General features: G+C 37.7%; 1 protein-coding gene across 2 annotated transcripts in view; it reads left to right on the top strand.

Moving 5' to 3' along the window:
- Positions 1–21319, top strand: part of Xrcc4 (X-ray repair cross complementing 4) — a 234014-nt gene extending 212695 nt beyond the window's left edge. For both annotated transcript variants that reach the window (XM_087621642.1, NM_001006999.1), the window contains 1 exon segment: positions 20776–21319. In XM_087621642.1, coding sequence (XP_087477768.1) covers positions 20776–20881 — 106 coding nt within the window. In that variant the 3' untranslated portion in view covers positions 20882–21319.
- Positions 21320–21569: the final 250 nt, after the last annotated feature.

Here is a 21569-nt window from a genome sequence, read left to right as displayed (position 1 = left end):
CACTCCATGCCTTTATTTCACATATTCTCTATCTTAGATTATCTAAGGTTTTTCTAACAAGTCGTTTCTCATGGAATATTCTTTATTGAACATTCCACTCGAGGAGCTCTTCTTTTTTTTTTTAATTTCTACGGGATTACATTTCTTTTGGTGTTTGTGCAACTAGTTCTCGCCAGAATGCAGTTTTTATCTGTTTCTTAAACAATATAAAAAGTAATAAAAGCCAAAGGAAGCACATTGAGAGTCCCTGATGATGACAGTAATAACAGCCTTTTAAAATTGCTTTTCTCCATTTCCAGAGAGTTGATAAGGAACCCCTACTGCTATTCCATGGGCATAAACTTCACAATTAACAATATGCTGTTTTAAGTCAGCAGATTCGTAAAATCATTGGTGGCATAAATCTGCATGTTAATCAGGAATGAGCTCATTGCGGTTCAAATTGCTTGAAAACGCTCGTTTGCTTTGTTTCTCCAAGATATAATTGATCTAAACTAAGTCCTGCGCTCCTTAGCTGTACAGTTTTATGAGCTGCGGCACCTTAACAGTCAGATGGGAATTTCCAGCACCACAGACCGTTTCCACAGACTTATTCGTAATCAGTCAATCCTGTGCTGACCGCCAGCCCTGGAAACCACTGGCCTGATTTCTGTCATAGTGCTTCTGCCTTTTCCAGAATGTTACAAAAAATCATAAATACATAGTCTGCCCAGTCTGATGTTTTCATGTATTCTAGTTCCTTTCAAATCATTCCATAGGGAATTATATCAACATTTTATTATTATTTTAACAAGGACTCCATATGAACAACCATAATTCACTTATGCATTAATATTATGCATTTTACTAGTAAAGTCATTACTATTACAGAGTTCCTGCTATATGCCAGGTACCATTGTAAATGTTTGAAATTATTTAGATGAAGTAATGCTATAAATTGTACCCTGACATGATGTGACAGTAGTATTACACTTTCAAGATTGAATGCTGCCTCCTCTCTGCTACCTTGAGACCCTGAGGAAATGCCAGGATCTTAAACATCGTAGCAGTGGGATGGCAGTGCTGACAAAACTGCTTCCTAGTGCAACTGAAGCGTTCTAGGGCACTGACAGTTCTTGAGTAACTGAGCAAGTAGAGTGGGGGCTGGCCCAGCTACTCAGAAGATAGCAGCTGCTTTCCACCCTCAACTGTTGAGAAACATGAGGTGTGATGTTAGCATCCTCAACTCAAATGTGAGCCGGGCAGATAAAAGCTCTGATTTCCTTTTCGGGTCATCTTATCAATGACAGAGCCAATGTGTTAACACAACTTTATGTGAGGAACGTCATTCTTTTCTATGAATCTTATTAAACTAAATGTGAATCCAGGGCAAGAGAGATGGCTCAGCAGTTAAGAGTGCTTGCCGTTCTCACCAAGGATCATAGTTCAGGTCTCAGCTCAAAACTTCCTTAAATGCCAGCTTAAGAGGACCCAGTATTCTCTTCAAACCTCCATAGTCACTTGCACATCTGCTCATAAAATGAAATAAAAATTAAGTACCAAAATTCATATTTTCAGTGATCATTCTCCTGAAATCAAACTTTTATGTAAATGATAAACACGTAAGTTTTAATGCAAACAAAATAAAACATAAGATTATGGAAACTCTACAAGTTTACAATGAGGTGAAGCCGAAATAGGTGCTTTGGTCTGAGCAATGGACTGTCAAACATGGCATCCTAAAGACGCTGATTGGGCACAGGGGTGGAAGACTGCAGCAGACCCCGGAGTACCCGAGAGACACCCTTTGATTGTCAAGAGAATCAAACATAAACATCTACTGAGGAAATCCACATTTCCTAAGTAACAAATTATCTCAGTGTTGTCAGATTTTTCAGAAAATTAAATGAGCAGCCATTACCAACTCATTCAATAAAACTAACATAGCATTTATTCCAGAAACAGACAGAAGTGTATGTAGGTTACATGTGGAAAATCACAATCCAATATTATTCTAGAATGCTGTAGAAATATTGGATTCTGACCCGGAGTTTCTACCCTGACTTTGACCTTTTAGTTTCTGGATAAAAGATACACCCATAGCCTTTTATATATTTAATAAGCCTTAAACAGTATAGTAACTGGGTAGACAGCTACCTACTATGCTATAAGAATCTACTCTCCTATCGATAACCCTGAGTTATTACTTATTATATGCTGTGTTTTATTTGGGCTGCCCTTAACTCTAATTGGCCAGTCCTCAGGACTATGATTTTATGGCTCACCTAACCCCTGGCAGCTTCTCCTCCTCTCTTTTGCACTTTCTTCTCCTCATGATCCTCCTCCCTAACCCCAAGCCCAGGAAACCTAAAGTCCACCTATGTCTCTTCTGGCCAGCTATTGGCTGGGATCTTTATCAATCAGAAATAACTTGGGGCAAGGCCTGTGTGCAGACTCCCACATCTCTGGGACAACCAGGTCCTGGGAGACTAGCGCATAGTTTAAAAAACCACAAATGATGAAAACAAACTTAACCTAGCAGTTCATTTTTAAGTCATTCAAAGTAAGGGAGAGGAGGAGACTAGGAGGAATGTTAGGTCAGAAGTACAAAGTTTCAGCACAAATGAAACCTAGGAGTCTTGTGGACAATAACAGCATTAGTTTTCATTATAGTGTATCTAGAAATTTGGTAAGATGGGTTAAATATTAGCATTCTCACCACAAAAAAGCAACTCTGATGCCATAGGTATGTTGATTAATATAATTATGGTATTTAATTCACAGAATATATATCAAAGCATACTTTTCTGAAGCCTAAATATATATAACCTTCAGAGTCACCTAAATCTCACTAAATCTGATAAACATGTGCAAACATTGGTTTATTTCAAGTAAGGAAAAATAGTCATTATATATCACATCTATGGCAGGTAGAAGCTACTTGATAAACTAATGATTGAAAGTTCAATGTAATTGATCATTCATGCATAGAAATATCTTTATAAGATTTAGGCTATTCCTGGTTGACCAGTTGACTGTATCTGGAATGAACTACAATCCAGAATTAGAAGGCTCAGCTGTGATCCTGATCTTGAGACTGGGAGATACAAGTTTCTGACATGGATCTTGGCATGGAGATCTTGAGGTATACTGGCTATGAATCCCAGGCAAGGAGATCTCTGAGTTCAAGGTCAGCCTGTGACAAAACAAGTCCGAGATCCAGGGGTGGTGGTACACACATTTAATCTGAGACACGCTTTCTGCTGGACACCTACACAAGGACATTGGAAGAAGGAAGGTTTTTTTCTCTCTCTCTTCTTTGCCTGCTTGCCTTGCGGGACTGAGCCACTACTAGATCCTTGGACTTCCATTTACGGCTGCTGCTGATCATTGTTGCAGAGTTGGACTACAGACTGCAAGTCACCAACCAAATCCCTTATTATATAAAGACTACCCACAAGTTCTGTGACTCGAGAGAACCCTGACTAATTCATAAGACAGATTCACTTAATGTGCTTATACTCCACAGAAAGAAACAAATAAAATGAAACATGTTCATATATAGTGACACCATCAGCAACTCCTTTAGCATTGTAGTAGAGATCCTAGCTAGTACATGGAGAACACAGAAAGAAATAAAACATATCTGTTTAAGGTAAAATGTTTAATATTTATGATTGATATCATGCCTTCCTTCATAGAAAACCCAAAAAATCTATATATGAAAACCCAAAAACATTTTCACAGATTTCATCACTACCTAGCATTAGTAATGAATTGGACAACTCTAAACTTTATGCAACTCTAATGGTGGTGAAAATCAATTAATTCTAACCATTTGACAAAATTTTGTAAAATTAATAAAAATTAAACATTAACCTATACTATGACCCAAAGACTTAAGCTATAAAAAAAAAGAAGTCATGATATATGCATTTCAATTAATTTATACCTAAAGTTCTCTTAGAGGTATTGTTAAAGCAAATGTAATAACAGTAACATAATTTCATGCTACAATATTAGGAAACATTGCACCTAGTGAGACGAGAGATATATTTTCCTAATAAAGAATAAAAGAAGTTATAGAATGCTAGCCATAATATGATTTTGTTTTTATGATGCTCAAATGAAAGGAGCATTTATACTAGAGGTTTAGGAAGAGATATAGACTTGAGAAAATTTTCATCTTTAGGTACAGGAAAGGTTAACATACACTTAAACACACACACTCATGCACACACACACACACACACACACACACACACACTGTGTGTGTTTCTCTATCTCTGACTCTCGACTTGTCGATAATGTTATATAATTTGATTTATTGTATTCAGTCTTCCAACTCTTCCCATTTGCATATCCAACCACATCCACCAACTTTGTGGTCTTCTGTTTTAACCCTTCAACAGCGATTTATGCCATACAAGATAATTAGGGATGTACGGTCTCTCACTCGAGCATACTTGACCTACCAGAAACTGGACTATACACAAACCTACCCTTCCTTTTACAGCACCTTACAGTTGTTAATTGCCCCACAGCTGATGGTGGGAATGTGTATCCAACTCCTCTCTCCATGAGTTGTGATGTGGGTATATCCATTGGTCGGATCCAGGCCACAACAATGAATTGATTTTTGTGTCCAGTGCAGAGTAGTAAACCTTGAAATGTTATGCATGCATAACAGATACAACACACTGATTTAAAATATCTGTGTGTAGATGGATAGATAGATAGGTAGATGTAACAAGTATCAAAGGAAAAGAATAACCATCATGAAAGTGGAGGATCATGAGAGGTGCTGGAGGGAAGAAAGGGGGCTATAAGTAATGGTAATCTATTTTATTTAAAACATTGTTAAGATAGATTTTGGTGTGTTGCTTTTAAAAGTCTTCTTGAAACAGAAAATTCCATTAAATAAATATTTTTATTCATCACGTTGTGCTCTTAACACACACAAAAAAGCAAATGACTTATGTAAATAGGCAAACAGGTTTATGAAACACAGAGTAATGGCCCTTACTATTCTATGGGCTCACACTATAAAGTGTGGCTATTTCATGACAGGGTTTACCTAAGCTTGTATAGCTGCACTAAATCCAAATACATATACACATGTGTATACATATACATATATATTCAACATTTAAACTATATGCAGAACTAAAATATTTATAATCGTTGCTACCAACTTTATATTCTGAGATATTCAAAATAAATTGAGATATTAAAAATAAATTTTTCTTAACTTTCATTAATATATAGGTGTGCATTTTGTAGTCTCTAAATGTTTTTATCTGCTCAAGACAAGGTAATATAGTGTAAATTGTGTTGCTGTAACCTTTACTAATAAGAGATGGCAACACATTCCTCCCTCAAAGGCATTTAATTGGAAACACAATCATCACTTACCATGTCACAGATATAATAAAGCAAAAGAGCACAAGCATAGTTATTGCTTGAACATCTCCAAGTAGCGACTTTTAAATTTTCTATGACTTCTGGGTGGACTGTACCATATGGCTTTGTCATAAGCTAACCTGTTACTAATAAAGTAGGACTGATGTGTAATTATGTTTTCAGTGATTCATCTGTGAAACACTCTGGATTATTTTACATGGATACATCTGGTCTACATGTGTACAATGGTTATTCTGTACTGATTGACAACTGTATTCCAATAAAATCCTAGATACACAGATGTGAACACTTGATTTCTTAGAGACAGAACTGAGCATTTATACAGTTTGTACTTTAGCAATTTTTAAATGTAAAAGTTATTCTTATGCATGCACTTCCACACAACACAAAAGTTGCACTGTTACTGAAATATAATGTAAACATTTCATGAAATGTTTTTCTCTCAGTGAGCAGATGTAGTGAAGGCACCTTGATCTTTTGGTATTGATTCATAGCACGACATCTGTTTCAGATTGTAAGCTCAAAGAAGGCAGTGACCACATCAATTTTGTATTATGCAGACAACATCCACTAATGCATAATTGTCCTTTGGATGTTTGCTAAGAATTTGTCAGTCAAGAAGGGATGCTAATGACTTTTTTAAAATATTATTTATAATCTGACTGTAAGTACCTTTTGCACTAAAGGGACATTAGCTGTGTATAAATAGTGGTAGTTTGAATTTCATATATTATAGTTAGCAAGATAACACATAACCATGTTGCTCTCAGTAAAATGAGGTTACTATATGTTAAGTGATTTCTTTTGTGAGGGTCAAGAAGCCATAAGAATATCTACAGAATCAACAAATCAGGACTCGTATGGGCTCACTGAGACAGGACCAACAATCAGGGAACGTGCATGGGCCTACCCTGGGCCCTCTGTATATGTTATAGTCGTGTAGCTTGGTGCTTATCTGGGACTCCTAACAGAGAGAGTTTGGGAGGAGTGACTATTTCTTATGCTTTTGCCCTCCTTTGGGATTCTTGTCTTCCTACTGGGTTACCTCATCTAGCCTTAATATGAGGGGAGGTACATAGTCTTATTGCAACTTGATATGCCATCTTTAATTAATATCCCTGGGATGTTGGCCCTGCTCTAAGGGAAATGGATGAGGCATGGTTTAGGGAGGGGTGTTGGGGAGGAGTGGGAGGAGAGGATGGAGGAGAAACTGCTATAAGGGTATAATATATAAGAGAAGACTGAATTTGAAAAAGTCAATAATTTTGAAAAAATATTGAAAAAAAGCTTGAAAAATGTTATATGTATAATTTCAATTATACATTTTCCATGAGTGGTGTCAAACTATCATTGGGCCTATTTGAGCTTAAATATCACTGTGCTAAATACAAAGAATATATTACACTTATTTTTAGCTCACCTGTTCATCTCTATATGATGCTTTTTATAAAGCTCAGAAACTTTGTAAACACTAAGCTATAGAAAAACTGTGTTTCTTATTTCAGAATTAATAACAATTTATTTCATGTATAAAAAAGAAAATTTACCTCTGAAGATGGGCGAATAAGTAAGAAAAACTATCTATCATTACTAAGATGACAGGTTCTGATTCTTCCAGGAAAACAAAAATGAGTAAAACCTATCTGGGGATCTGGCTCAGTGGGTAACCTCTGCTACTCAAAGCCCTGGGTTTGATGTCTGGCACCACAAAACCAAGTATGATGGCATATAGTTGTGATCCTAGCATAGAAGACAGGGACGAAGGAAGGTCAGGAGTTCAAAATCATCCTCAAGTATACAGTGAGTTCAAAACGGCAGAGACCATATTATAGTATATATAAGCAACCCCACAAATTCTACCAGAGAACTCCTACAGCTGATTAAAAAAAAAAACTTCAACAAAGTAGCTGGATATAAAATTAACTCAAACACATCAGTAATCTTCCTCTACTCAAAAGATAAACAGGCTGAGAAAGAAATTAGGGAAATGGCACCCTTCACAATAGTCACAAATAATATAAAATATCTTCGTGTGACTCTAACCAAGCAAGTGAAAGATCTATATGACAAGAGCTTCATGTCTCTGAAGAAATTGAAGAAGACCTCCGAAGACGGAAATATCTCCCTCCCATGCTCATTGATCGGCCCAACTAACATAGTAAAAATGGCCATCTTACCAAAAGCAATCTACAGATTCAATACAATCACCATCAAAATTCCAACTCAATTCTTCACAGAGATAAAAAAAAGAGTAATTCTCAAATTTATCTAAAATAACAAAAAACCCAAGATAGCAAAAGCCGTTCTCATCAATGAAAGAACTTCTGGGGAATCACCATCCCTGACCTTAAACTGTACTACATAACGAAACTGATTTAAACACACACACACACACACACACACACACACACACACACACACAATGGTATTGGTATAGGAACAGGCAGGTAGATCAATGGACCACACACCTTTGGTCACTTTATCTTTGACAAAGGAACCAAAACCATCCAGTGGAAAGAGATAGCATTTTCAACAAATGGTGCTGGTTCAACTAGCCATTGATGACATGTAGAAAAATGCAAATTGATCCATTCTTATCTCCTTGTACAAAGATCAAGTCCAAGTGAATCAAGGACCTCCACATAAAACCAGATACACAAAATCTAATAGAAGAGAGAATAGGAAAGAACCTTGAACACATTGGCATAGGAGAAAATTTCCTGAACAGAACACCAATGACTCATGCTCTAAGATAACAGTTGACAAATGGAACCTCATAAAATAGAAAAGCTTCTGAAAGGCAACAGACACTGTCAATAGATTGACAACCAACAGATTGGGAAAAGATCTTTATCAATCCTACATCCAATAGAGGCCTAATATCCAAAATATAAAAAGAACTCAAGAAGTTAGACTCTAGAGAGCAAAATAACCCTGTTAAAAATGGGGTACAGAGCTAAACAGAGAATTCTCAACTGAGGAATCTCAAATGGCTGAAAAGCAACTAAAGAAATGTTCAAAATCCTTAGTCATCAGGGAAATGCAAATCAAAACAACCCTGAGATTCCACCTCCTGAGTGAGGTAACCTAGTCACAAAAGAACACACATGATGTATACTCACTGATAAATAGGTGTTAGCTCAAAAATCTCAGATTACCCACAATACAGCCCACAGCTATATGGAGTTTAAGAAAAAGAAACACCAAAATATAGATGCTTCAGTCTTACTTAGAAAGGGGATCAAAACAATCACAGGATGTAGAGAGAGGAGGAAGGAACTGGAGAGAGAGGGGAAGGGAAAATAAAAAGAGGGTCAGATAAGGCATTGTAAGGGACAGGAGAGAAGTACAGAGAGTCAGGAAATTTAATAGAAACATGTGGCACTGAGGGATGGGGAACTGGGGGTAGTCACTAAAAAGTCCGAGAGACCAGGGAAGCAAAAGGCTACTAGGCCCAATGGCTATGATTTTAGTAGAAATACCCAACAGAAGAGAGAGCCTGTTAGAGACCACCTCCAGTTCAGAGATGGGGCCACCCACACATCTCAAAATTTTTAACGCAGAAATCTTCCTGCCCAAAAGAAAACAGGGACAAAAAAATGGAACAGACACTGAAGAAAAGGCCAACAAGAGACTGCCCCACCTAGGGATCCATCCCATCTGCAGACATCAGCCTTTCACATTATTACTAATGCCAAGAAGTGCTTGCCCACAGGAGCCTGGTATGACTGTGGAGCCTGGTTCTGCCAGCACCTGACCAATTAAGATGGAAATACAACCAACCATCTGGGGACCCTAGTGTAAGAGCTAGGGGAAAGGCTGAAGGAGCTAAAGGGATTACTACCCCATAGGGAGAACAATATCAACTCACTGGACCACCCAGGACTCCCAGGGACTAAACCACCATCCAAAGAGTATACACGGAAGGAGCCATAGTTTCGGCTACATATGTAGACGAAGATGGCCTTATCTGATAGTAATGGGAGGGGAGTCTCTTGGTCCTGTGGAGACTTGATGCTTCAGCTTAGGGGGACGCTAGAGTAGCTAGGTGGGAGTGGGTGGAGGAGCACTCTCATAGAGGCAAAGAGGAGGGAGAGGAGGGAGGAGGGGAGATGGAATGGGGGGGGGGGTTGTGGATAGGTAACCAGGAAGGAAGATATTATTTGAAGTATAAGCTAATAAAATGATTAAAAAAACTCAGGAATGATGTGTGCAAGGTCTACGTAATGTCATCGTGACTACAGTTTGGAAGACAGGCTAAGAAAGAGCAGTAGTCATCAAAGAGAAACTGAACGGCATTTAGAATCACCTTCTACCATTAGTCATGTGCAGTCTTTTACTAAGTACTGTTCCCACTTCCCCAAGACTAAGTCCTTCTTTCCGGGTTCATACGAAGTGTCCTACTGGTTGTTCCCATCAGCTATAGCTCTGTGCAACTCACATCTTTCTATGGTAATAAGTCCTCATATCAAAACAGAACTCTGCTGAAATCATTTCATTTCCAAGTTATAAAAATCATAAGTGGTATTTTCATAAGCTCTACTTCCCTGTAACATACCTTGAAGAACCTTGGAAATAGAGAGTTGCAGTCAGTCTTTCTGATTAAAAATAGACTTTTTCCATAGAAACATTACCCCTAAAATGAGTCTAACCAAAGTGTTCATTGAAATAGTTATTTTATAGTTAATTTATATTAGTATTTAAATTGTTTATGTTTTACTGTTAATCAGGAATAACGTTGGAAACATAAGAATGGATCAGCATGTTAAAGAGATTGTTGCATAACCCTCATGACCCATGTTCAATTCATGCAGTCCTGGTCAAAGGGGAAACCCACCTCCAAAAATGTCATCTCACATGTGTTATGGCACACACACACACACACACACACACACACACACACACACACACAGTGCATACATACTAATAATAAAAACCTGATTTAAAAAGAATCAATTTTACTTTTAAGATACTTCATGTAAAGGAATAAGTATAATGTTATTAAAAGTGAATATGCAGACCTGCCATTTTTAAAAGATAATGTTCAATAAATTGTTAAGAGAAAGTATTATATAAAATGTTATAGTACAAGTCAATATAGATATAGTATGAATATAGTGTGTGTATAGATATAGCTATGGTTTTAAGGGAAATACACTAAGGTGACAGAATATGATGAGTAATTCCTTCTTTAAGGTTTTGAAAGTCTTTGTGCTAGATACCAACAGAAAAAGCAAATGTAGTTCATATTGGATTAGAATTTCTGGTTTGAACTTCTAGTCCTCTTACAATACTAGGAAACACAGTATTTATGCCAAACATTGGATTATTATTTTCATCATAAAAGGTATTTATGAGTAAACACAAATCAAACAAGGCAGGACATAACACAGCAAGGTCAGCGCTGTGGCTTTGGACAGAACCTGGGAGTCTAAGTGTCCTGAGAATACAGTAAGAGAGCTGGGGCCCAGAAGAGATGGGCAAAGGGAGAAATGACTTATCAAACATCACGAAAAGTTTAGATATTTGCTTTCAGTTTGTCTGGAGAGAAGGCTCTAAAAATAATATATTAGTATAGTAAAGTAGATTTAGAATGCACATACAAATCCCCGATAAATATTCTGTGGACTGTTATATCAGTTAACTCTATTTTGTTTTAAAGTTGCTTAAACCTACAAAAATTTTTATTACTCTTATGAATAACAACTGCTGTGAATCAATAACAGTTAAGTATTTCCTCTGGGGTCATTGTGAGATTATTTACATTGCTATCTGTGTTATTTCTGTATCTTCAAATACAGAGAGACCTTCCCTAAAGAGAGAAATGTCCATAGAGTATATATTCCAGGCTTAAATGAGTATTAAACCTTACATATCAATATTTCCCACCTATGTCACTATCAGCTGTTTAAATACACTTGGTCAGCTCGATGGTAAGTTTTTCAAAGGGACAATATTTTGTTTTAATCTTTTATATCAAGGGCTTTCATGCTGCCTGCAACTTTAAAATGCTGAGGTAAGGAATGAATGAAAAGCACACTCCAGTGTCTGGGCTGTCTGTTAGTAAAGTGCTTGTGAGTACTTCTCTCTAATAATCCAGTTATATCCTAGGCCAAAAATTCTTTGTGGTTTTTATATGATTTTTGAAAAATATATCTAGAGTTTAAAACAAATTTTATGGAGACAAGGGGAAACGGGGAATTTTTTGAGTTCTATATCTTCTAAAAATAGAAAACCACACCTAGACCCTGGTTCCTGCTATAGTGAAATTTCAGCTATTGTGAGTGATTCTTTAAGGGGGTTTGTAGTTTGTTACAAATTGCCCAGCTTTAAAGAAGTTTTTAGTGGTAGAATGGGAACTATCAAACATCCTTTTTCTTTCGTAATGACAAACAAATCTTCTGTAATAGAAAACCAAGAACTTTACTTTAGAAGGTCACTTGAAGGAATTAAGTATATTTTCTGTAGAATAGCTTATTGGGAGAAATTTGGAGTTATATGCACATTTAAAGATAATTATGATCAGACTAGAGAACCCAGATGAGTATTTTCCATGGATGTTTATAGCATCCAGTTTTTATGGAGTAAATATCTATGTGAATTTCCTAATTCCAAGTAAGTGTTATGTTTTCTTGCTTTAATTTTTTTTAATTTTTCCTGATTGGTTCTGTTTCTTTATTGATCCTTGAGAGACTGAGCTGATAATGCCCTCTTGACAAGACAGAGATGGGGAACCGTTTTTATTTCTTCTTTGACTTGTTTTTCAGTAGCCAACTAAAAGACACTTATGTTCACCAACACTCCAAAGGATTTAACAATAATAAGGAACAATAATTTAATTAAGCATTAAAAGAGAAAATTCAATATTCTAGGATCTTGGGATGGATGGGTTCTGAGAATACGAGCCTAGAAACTGACTGCCATTTATTTTTCTATTGAGAACACAGCCACAAAGATTGAAAGGCCATTCATTTAGTCGCAACTTGTATCTTTCAAACATGCCAATAAAATGGACTGAGAGCAGTTATGGGAACTTTAAACACATAAACCCTAAAACTACTTAGAAAAGTAATTGTGTAATCTCATAATTTAATGTAAGAAAACTTCTGGACAGCCTTAGTCATTGATTCTGGTTCCATTGATCTCTAGAGAAGACCCAAAATGTATTTCTTGTGATTTTTGAGGTCACCTTGCATGGATATTGAAGACACCATTTCACCCAGTCCAGGCTTAGCTCAGTCCTTCAGCTCCGAGCTTTACATAGCCTGGTCTTACTCCTCCTGCTCTCAGCAGCTTTCCTGAAATATATTTAGCCTGAAAGTTTGGAACAACAACTGAGCCCTAACAAAGTGAATGGTGGAATGACAGCAGAAAATACTCCACTCTAAAGTGACCAAATTCTTAATTTCTGTACTCTGAAAATGTGTTTGACCACATAGAAGCAAGAGCTGTTTACAGGTAAACTGAGGTAAATAGGCTAGCTTTGTGATAGCACAGACGTAATACTGGACTACCTGGGTGTGTCCAGTGTAATCCCCAAGTAGTTGAATTGGGAGAAAAAGTGACAGCAAAGGACTACCGTGGTCCTCCTTGTAAGTGGGAGACATTTCTAGAAGCTGAAGGGTATGGGAAACAGTTTTTTCTCCACTAGACCCTCTGAAGGAGAGCACATCCAGCCAGCACCATGATTTTACCCAGGCTCCTAACTGCGAGATGATGGAGTTGGTTCTAAGGTGCTATATTGTGTGGATCATAGCATCAGCCATAGGAGCTAAAGCAGCTCCTTCTTGACTGTGGGGAAGCTATCCTTGGCCCTAGGTTCATGAGAAAGTGTTACCCTCTAAGACCATCAGACCATCCAGTTTCCTCTGCTCCAGCACCAGACTTGGCTGAACGTGGAGTTCATTTACTGTATTTCCATTTCCTTTCATTAAAGTACTAAATTCTGGAGTTCAAATCATAGATTGTATCCTAAGGGAATCAAGTTAATGTTGACTGTTCAGAGAACAGTGGTTTCTTGTAATGTTAATGGTTGAGTTGTACGAGAAAGTACCCAAAGCCTGGCTCACTTGGAAAGCCTAGTAAACAAGTTCCTTATTTTTTTTCCTTAAAACCTTTCAGAAATACAGTCGTTGTGTACATTTTTTCTTAATATACAAGAAGTTTGGGAGAATATCTAGTAGAAGTCATCTGCGTTTCCCAGTCAGACATCTACTATCTCTAGCCATTGCAGATCTAGATTGTTCTAAAACACGGCAGTTTCAATTACTGTTCTAGACATGTAAGCACATGGGTATGTGCTCATGGGCACATATATTTGTGTGAATACATCTATATGCACATATACAGATAACTTAGTTTTCTACATATATTATTCTGTACTTTGCTGTCATCTTGCTTAAAATTTGACTTCAGAATGATTTTTATGTCTTATATACTATTCCCATGAAATAATTGGAGGAGTTAGTGAAGGAAAAACATTTCCAAACATTTCCACCACAGGTGTGGTACAGCACCATTGGCTTTAGAGCGAGAACAGCGTCACCTACCATCCCGTCCTTGCAGCCTGACTGCTAATTACCACCATCTCTGCTGTGTGGTGGGCGGCTGGTTCAATGTTAGTGAGCTTCCTCCTCGGTATGTCTACCTCATTCATTTAGTCATTGGTCATTGTTAATACATGCAAGCGTTGGAATATTTGTGTGCGGAACACAGTGCCAGGTAAAATAAGACAGAGCCCTCCTGGAGGGATCTATGTGTAGTTCACTAAGCAGCACTAGCAAACATCGCCTGTGCCAATTCCAACAACTGCAGCTCTTCACAAGTGCTTTATAAAGCATGTGTCAGCTTGTCCATGGCTTATCTGATTGGTCCCGAGAACAGTGTTATTTATCCAAATAAGTTTATTCGTTTATTTTTACGAAATTTCTGTATAGGTGCTTCCATTCATAGGGATTATAAGGGTGTGGTTATCTCAAGGTTGGTTTTAAGCCTGAGTTGATATGCAGAATGCAAAGCACAACTTTGTGGAGTTGGTTCTCTCCATCTACCTCTACAATGGGTCGCAGGGATGGAGCTCAGAGTTTTGTGACCACGCTGGGTACCTGCTGAGCCAGCTCCTTAATCCCCAATCATCTTACTTTCAAATCTGTTAGAGATACTTTACAGGAAGTTTCTAGAGTTGTCCTTTTACAATGTTTATAAATCATTAAATGCATTATAGGGTTAAATATGACTACTTTTATTATCTTCTTGTTTTATTAAGCATATATGTCATAGGTCATCTATGTGATCTGGCTCGTGTTTAAAGAGCAGGGCCATGAGGAAATAACTCATGCGTTTCTCTTGCTTGCCACTTTGGTTGCCAGGAGAATCTGCCTCGCCTCCCTCACTTTCTCAGCCAGTGAATGACGTCTAGACCTGTGAATTCCAGACAGTGTGCGCCTCTGCTGTTACTGCATCCTGCTGACTTCAGTGTTAGTTTGTTTAGGAAAAGCCTTGGTTTTATAAGGTCAGCTCCAATTTGGTCAGCTCTTTTTCCCATCCTAACATCTGATATATTTCAAAGTACTTATTTCTAGTTTGAAAGCTAACTAGCAACTTGGAGATTTCAAATCTTTAAGTTCATTATTTAAATATTTTGTTTAAATGATAGTCATACAGTTGAGTAGATAATTTATAAATTTTCTTGTAAAATTCATGAAAGGAACTCTGCTAAAATTGTTTGATAGTTGTCTGGTTGCTTAATCGCAGTGGAAATCTCATGTTTTGAATCAATTTTGCTGTTTTGTGTAGGGTTTTTCTTTGTTTTCTGTGGGATTGATTTTAGTCTTCCACATAAAAACTTGAGTTGATTTATCCTAAATTTAAACCATTAGATATTTGGCTTATCTTTTGTTTTGCTTTTAAGATATACTCTTGATATATAGCTGCAAGCTAGCCCAGGCTCACATCAAACATGTAATCCTGCTGCCTCAACCTCACATTTGCTAGCATTACTGACAAACCCCAGCAGTTCTTCACAATGTGTGGGGGGCTTTACTTTTACTTCATGTATTTCTGTGTATGCTGTGCATATGGGAGGCTAGGACTGGAAGGAGGGAGGGGCTGCAGTAGGACATAAAGAGAAGAAATACATAAATTAATAGAGGGAAAAACCAAAGTTTAACTGTGTGGACTTTTTTAACATAAGCAGAACATTTGCCTCCAGCTGCCCTGCTGAGATGGCTGGGTGATAGTTCAGCCCTTGAATCTATGACAGCTGCAATCTGGTAGTTTAATACCTCTTCCTTCGTGAGAAAAAACATTGACTGTTTTCTCTTCTTATGATAAATTTCTTCTCTATGATAAATCTTAAGCATAACAGTATCCTTCCAGATTATTCTTCTCAGCACCAGATAATTAATAATGGTGAAATAATTTACCTAAAGTAGAAGCTTCAGCCGGCGGTATGACAGAGAAAGCCAGAACTTGGCAAAAGTGGCAACAGCTCAAGCTGCTGTCTTGAGTCACTCCTCTGTCTCCTGCTCATTTCTCTGCCTGGCTTGTAGTCTTCATTTTCCAGACCAACTCATTTCCTCTTTGATAGGCATTTTGGATATCTCTTCACCTTCCCCAGTTGCTGTAGTGACAAGTGAGGGTACAATGAAGCCCTGTCTCCATCTGCTGAAGATGTCTGCTGAGTGCTCTGTTCCTATGTAACCCTGCCCCAACACCCTCCCTGCAGGCACATGTCCTGCTGGCGCTGTAGCGCTCCTCACATTAACTAAGCTCTCTAACCTAGCACCAAAGCTCCTGGTGTTGCCTGTGAGTAACAACAACCAAGCTGTAAGGTGTAGACCTCTGAGAAGATTGTCATAGAAATAACAGATAGAATAAACATCCACAATATATACAGATAAATGTTGTATATGGACATGTGTGTGCACGTAACACATTCACACATGTACCATTGTTCAAAGATCAGTTGATTTTTGTGATTTTGTAATTCTGACTTTTGAGATTAGTTTTGTGTTTTTAACTTTGAGATAGAGTCACTCAGTAGTGTGCATTCTTGTGCCTTGTTCTACCACTCAACATTTCATTTGTGCATGTGTGTAATTGTATAGGATTGTACTGTGTGAAAGTTGAGTAATCGTTGCTCCATTTTCCTGTTGAGAACCATTCAGATAATTTTTAGTTTTCACTATTATAAACTACACATCTATGATTTTTATACACACACACAATTTCTTAATATATAGATATACAAATGTTTTCCTGGTGTATCTATCTACTGGTAAATTGCTGACTCACAGGTAGGGACATGTTCTCATCTTGGGCAGATATTGACAAGTTGTTTTCTGAAAAAATTTCAAATGTTGAGTATCTTAATAACAATATTTTATCTAGTTATTTCACATCCCCTTTTGTTGATTTATGAAAATTTTCACAATGATTTTAATGTACACATAGAATTTGGGTGATCCCAAATAATCATCTCCTGACCTTCGCCTCTGAATTCTCCTTGTGGAAGACTCGTCTTATAGTAAACTCTCTGAAATCTACCTGAATCCTAAAACTTAATATAAACTTATAGTTCTTTGTAATGTAACAATTCATTCTCTGTGAGAAAATTATAAGATTCTTGAGCCATCTCTAAAATGTTAGGATTAGAAAACACACTTGCAAGCATTATAAGGAAAAGGTGACTGAATGCTTTCTAAAAACCAGACTCACACTTTTTCCGTTTTTTCTTTCTTTTTAAGATTATAATATAATATACCATTCCTCCCTTCCTTTCTTCTCTCTAGGCCTTACACATACCCCTTCTTTCGCTCTTTGAAATGCATAACTCTTTCATTGCATTGTTCTATATGCATATATTATATAAGTGTCAGTTCCCAAACAAGTCTGAGCACTGTACCTACCATGCACATCTTCAGGCCCACTGTTACCATGGGACAACCAATCGATGTGCTCATGTGCTCTTCCCTAAGAAAGACTGCTTCTCCTGTTGTCAGCATTCCTTAGCTGAGTGTCCTGTCCCTCCTGGGTTCCCCTGACCACTGTAGCACCCTGTTGGTGTGTCCTTGTTCAGCTCCTGTTTAGCAGCCATGTTGTTGAGAATCTGTGGGTGTGGCTTCTGACATTACTAGGAAATGCATTCTCATAGCCCTTAGACTCTTCGCCCCCTCTTCCGTAGTGTCCCCTGAGCCTTTCTTGGTGTTGTTTGGTAGATGTGTCCTTGGGGTTGGCTCCACAACACTGCTTTTAGATTGGTTGTGATTTTCTGTGCTTTAATACAACAGCATAATTCTTGACTACCTTCTAAACATCTAACCTTAAGCCCACAGGTAAGTGTACTCTTCATGCCTCATCAGGGAAACTTTGTAACAAACAGGTATCATGTTTTATATTCTATATAACACTTCCTTAACACAGTGAGATGTTCATGGAACATACATAATAAATATTGATTGAATCACTGCAGACTCATATTGGAAGGTAGGTGTCTCTGTCTCCTAAGTGCTGAAATTGAGACTGTGTGCCAACAGTGCCAGGCCTGATGGCAATGACAACTGTAATCAACTCAGCTAATTACCAGCTGACTGACAGTTAGTGCATCCAAATTAAAATGAATGAAGGTTTATGTGTAACCTTTTCAACATGTAAAGATACCTCAAACATATTGTACTAGGCAGATATCATGTGGCAAAATTATACATGTAAAAAATAATCTCACCTTTAAAAAATGTTCAAATGTAAAATACAAAATCGTCATTTTAGTTCTTTCACCTTTCTGTAATTTACAAAAAATCTTTGAAATATTCACCACTTATAAAACAGATAAACTTTTCTTTGGTCGTGAACAATTGTAAACTATTTCTGTTGATACGTGCATGTGAGACCTGAGAACAATGTGTTCCTGTTGTGACACAGTTCTCACAGCACCCATCCTGGCTCAGGACACCGATACATGGCAAATCTGCTGTTTAAGCACCGGGCTTTAGACAGACAGCAGGAGTTGGGGTAGCACCCAGAGTGTTTCTTTCTGTCTTGTCACTTCAGAGTAACCCTTTTGTCTTCTGCTGATTTTTTTTTAAATCAAAATGATAGACTTCTTTCATCGAACATTATTCAATCCTCTATTTTGCTCAAGAGAGTTAAAACCAACTAAGACATCTCAGACAAGAGAACAAAATGTGTGTGTGGATGTGTGTGTGTGTGTGTGTGTGTCAGTGTGTGTATTTGTGTGTCTGTGTGTGTATACGTATGTGTATGTGTGTGTGCGTGTCCATGTATCTATGTCTGTGTATGTATTCATGTGTGTGTATCTGTGTGTGTGTGTGTGTGCTATTTATATAGTATCATCTTTTTCCTTTTATGAAATATATTTTAGGTACTTGTTTATATGCTATAATAGTTAAATCAGCATTTAGTATTAATTTCCCGAGAGTGTTACTTGTCATCTTGATAAAGTATTAACACCTAGCACCTTAGCATAATCAGGTTGTCTGGAGTAAGATTGACACATCCCAGGTTGGGGGTAGCCAGTCACAGTTAATTGTGTATAGTCAAGAGGTCAAGGAGAACTGGATGATGAATTCATTTTTAATGATCTGTGCAACTAAAAGTAGGTGCTTGGATTTTCACACATTCACACATAGCTGATATTTCTAGGTTTCCTTTGGTTATTCTTTATTCTGCTACTACTAGGAGACCTTAAGACTTTATACTTTGTTTGATATTTAGCCACTGATAAGAAAAGCTTCTGCATGCCTTCCAGTAATTCACAAGCATTGTCATTTGCATCACCTAGTTTAATCCTCACTTCACCCCTGAGGCACATGATAGGTCACTTTTACAAGTAAGAGAGCTGAAGTCCCTGGACTGCCTAGCGCCACACCACCAACTCACAGCCAAGCATCCTGACTTCCATTCAGCCTTGTGTTCTTTCTGCTGCTGTAAGCAAAGCCATGGCTTTGAAACTAGAAACATAGGGATACTTCTGTAGTGGACCGATTTCATCTAATCACATCTCCCCGTGAAGCCACCCCTACTTGTTAGTGTTTAGTAATATTTTGGGGCTCCATGGGGAACCACTGACAGTGTTTATTCAAAGTCAAAAAGTAATGTCTGGAAGCTGCACCTTTGGCTGAGCTCTGAAATCCTTCAGTTTAGGCTTCACCTAGGGAACAAGGCTGTTGTCCTGGATTTCAGAACTGCACTTGTGTGTACAGGCCAGCTCCAGTGAGGCAATCTAAATAGAATTCATCTATCTAAATAGAATTCAGTTTGATCTGTGTTTATTTGTAGACCCAGTAAAGGGTATGTGCCAGGATAGTTCATCCTCATCTGCCATGCATATGGAGACCTTATTAACTACACACAGGAAATGAACTGATCAGCTGACCACTAGAGGAGACTCATGTGATCAGAGAGTCCAGCAGCTGAGAGACAATATAAACATGAATGGGTAAAACAAGTACAGAGGCCCATAGCAGGACAACATGCAAAATTGTCTTGCTATGAGGGAACTCAGAACCCTCAACCCTAAACAAGATGCTTCCACCAAAAACCCCACTGAGAGTTCAGCCCAGCAGAACAGGAGGTGGCAAGACCTTAAGAGGCAGAAGGGCTGGAAGACACGAAGGAGGCAAAGCCCTCTAAACCAGCACTGTGGATGCACACATGGACTCACATGGATTGCAGCAGTGTGCACAGGGCCGGCATGGGTCTGCACCAGATGGGGTTCTAGATTTGAAAGGAGAAGTGGACACACACCCCGGCCCTAACCCAGAAGCTCTCTCTAATTGAAAACCAATTGCAAATGAAAATATAGTTTTCTCCATGGACTCTCACTTGGCCCAGCAGTAAATAGCCATGAGAAAATGTACTCCACAGTGTCTTTGAAGGTCCAGCTCATCGTTGCTGTTATTTAATTCTATTTTACCATGTTTGTTTGTTTGTTTATATCTCTTTGTACCCTGCAGATTATTTGCATATATATATATATATATATATATATACATATATATATATATATATGGGCTTCAAAGTTAGTGTTTTTATAGGAGTCCTGAGTGTGCGGATGCATGGGTCTGTTTCTTGTGCCTTCTCTTGGGCTCTTTTCCTTTAGTTTGTTTTGTCCTATTCGATGGATTTGTTTTTGTTCTATCTTCCATTATTTTATTATGATTCCTTAGAAACCTGTTTGTTTTCTAATGACCTAGAGAAAGGTGGTGGATCTGGATGTCAGGGGAAGAGGGGAGGAGAAATTGTAATCAGGACATATTATGTAAGAAAAAGAATCTATTTTTAATAAAATGAAAATAAAAATTAGAATTAAAAAAACCTGAAAGATAACCCCGGATTTTCTTTTTACTGTAGGCTTGGCTCTTCACCGCCTCAGACCTTGAAAGAGGAGGGCACCTCTGCTGCAAACGTGTCCTTAGAAACCCTGAGAAACAGCAGCCCAGAAGACCTCTTTGACTAGATAGAAACCCTAGAAGACAACGGTGGTGTTCAATAAACTACACTCTTTACCCAGTTCCGTTGGATGAAAAGACAGGCTTTCACCTTAGCGGCCATGGTTACTGTGTCTTGCACCTTCACTCTATGTACCCAATGGATTACACAGTATGTGACCATCAGACTGCATGACAGAGGGACACGTTTCTCCCCTTCTAGTTCCATTGTTTGTTAAGTATGAGTTTTGTGGCAAAGTGTACATTATCGTATTTGTTTACACATCATTGTAACTTTCTAATGACTCTTGGAAGATTTTGGAAATATAGCAAAGAAAAACTTTAATTCTTTTTTATTTCACTTTAAATTATTTTTTGAACATTTGTGATGTGACACATATAAAATACATCTTTATCTTATATATAAACAATCTGATAGTTAATAAAAGTTTGTGTTCTTAAAGGAATTATTCAACTGAACTTTTTCTTTACCATAGTAACTTGACTTTCTAAAGTGCTTACTATTAGGCATCCTAATAGTGTTCGAGTGATGGTGGCCCCACACCCATGCACACACTGGCAGTACTAGCTGGTTCTAGTAGGTTATTTAAAAATAGAAATAACTTTGGGAAGAGAACATATTGAAGAGTATGTGGAAGGAATTAGGGAGAAATCAGAAGACATGTTGTACTTTATGTATATATGAACCTCTCAAGA

The sequence above is a fragment of the Rattus norvegicus genome, chromosome 2 (assembly GCF_021556685.1).
Source record: "Rattus norvegicus strain SHRSP/BbbUtx chromosome 2, alternate assembly SHRSP_T2T, whole genome shotgun sequence".
Classification (NCBI taxonomy): Eukaryota; Metazoa; Chordata; class Mammalia; order Rodentia; family Muridae; genus Rattus; species Rattus norvegicus.
The sequence above is the reverse complement of the archived record's forward strand: the minus strand, read 5'-3'. Positions and strand labels throughout refer to the sequence as shown.